The 1434-nt window shown below is 62.1% G+C and overlaps 1 protein-coding gene across 1 annotated transcript; it reads left to right on the top strand.

Moving 5' to 3' along the window:
- Nucleotides 1-335: 335 nt before the first annotated feature.
- Nucleotides 336-1128, top strand: LOC125129295 (glycogen synthase kinase-3 alpha-like). The gene has a single exon (XM_047783865.1). It carries the CDS (start codon nucleotides 814-816, stop codon nucleotides 1111-1113), a length of 300 nt encoding a protein of 99 aa, XP_047639821.1. The 5' UTR covers nucleotides 336-813; the 3' UTR covers nucleotides 1114-1128.
- Nucleotides 1129-1434: the final 306 nt, after the last annotated feature.

The following is a 1434-nucleotide window of genomic DNA, read 5'->3' on the forward strand; positions in this document are numbered from 1 at the left end:
GTCTGAAAATATTGAAGGCACAAACGAAATGAAGTCCTGCTTTAAAATCGAATGAATCAACTACGTATGGCTTAAGCATTAAATACTCCTCGCATCACCATTTCGGAAAAGTCTTAATATTAATACTGACAAGAAACACATTTTTTTTTTTTTCCACAAGAAGGGGGATCGCATCCCTTGGTGTCCGTGCGTATAGGGAAGTGGGACTTGAACAGGATTCCCGCTGAAAGGCCTAGAGGCGGTGGGCTCCGTCCAGACATTGCACACGTGTTGCCGGCCCCGCCTCTGCGCCCCGCCCCATCCCAATGGTACAGAGTCCGCCAACGCTCGCGAGAGCCCTCTCGCCTTCCACGTTTGCCACGTTCCAAAGGACCAGGACCGACTGGAAAGCCGAAAGCGGCTTGCGCTCACAGGCTGCCGAGTCGCGCTAGAACAGCTCTAAGTCCGCAGGGGGCGGGGAAGCGCTATACGGTTCTGCCTCCGTCATAGGAGCCTTTATGATTGGCTGCTTGGCTCGTCACTCGGCCTTCCGCTGGTGGAGAGGGGGCGGAGTTCAGCCGGGAAGGGGCGTGGCCTCAAGCTGGAGCGGGGCGCGCTCTCGCGCGGGGAGGGTAGACACTGGTTCGGCGCGCGCGAGAGCCGGGCGCGCGCAGGAGGCACGCGGGCGAAAGTCCTCAGAGGCGCTGCGGGAGGTGCTGAGACACCTACGCCGCTGCAGGAGCCGCGGCCCGCACCCGCTGTAGCGCCTGCCGCCGTCAGCGCCCCCGGCGCCCTGAGGGAGCCCCCCACCCCTCGCCTGCTCCAGCGGTGCGCATGATGGCCCCGCGCAAGAATGCCAAGGGAGGCGGCGGCGGCAACAGCAGCAGCAGCAGCTCCAGCAGCCCGAGCAGCTGCACCAGCGGCGGCAGCAGCAGCCCCGGGGCCCGGAGAGGTCAGAGGCGCTCCGGGGCCGGGGGCCGGGGCCCGGGGCCGGCTCTGGGGATGGGGCCCGGGCGGCGGCACTGCGGATCCATCTCCCCAGATGCTGCCGTGCGTCTTCTCCATCCTCCGTGTCGTTCCTCGTGTGGGCGCGGGGCGGAGGCCGCGCTGGGTGGGCCTGGCGGGCTGGTTTGAGGGGCCAGGCCCAGTGGGGTCCGCGGCCTTGGGTTGGTCGGGTCGGGTAGCCCCTTCCTGGCTGATGTCCTACCTGCAGTGCGCAGCCGAGGTAGAGATTATATTGATCTCCTCTTTCTTGGCTTGTCGTGGAATTGATGATGGGAATAGGAGAAACAATTTGCCTTTGCTCTGCATATTTTTGGGAGTTTGGAAATGGGCCAAAGTCAGAGAAAATAAGTTCATGCCAAACCAGCAGCTTTCTGGACAATTCAAAGGAGAATGTTCTATGAGGGCTGCAGGGGTGTGTCGGGGGATGGGGAGGGAATGGTTTGAATGTTC

Source organism: Phacochoerus africanus, chromosome 6 (assembly GCF_016906955.1).
Source record: "Phacochoerus africanus isolate WHEZ1 chromosome 6, ROS_Pafr_v1, whole genome shotgun sequence".
Classification (NCBI taxonomy): domain Eukaryota; kingdom Metazoa; phylum Chordata; class Mammalia; order Artiodactyla; family Suidae; genus Phacochoerus; species Phacochoerus africanus.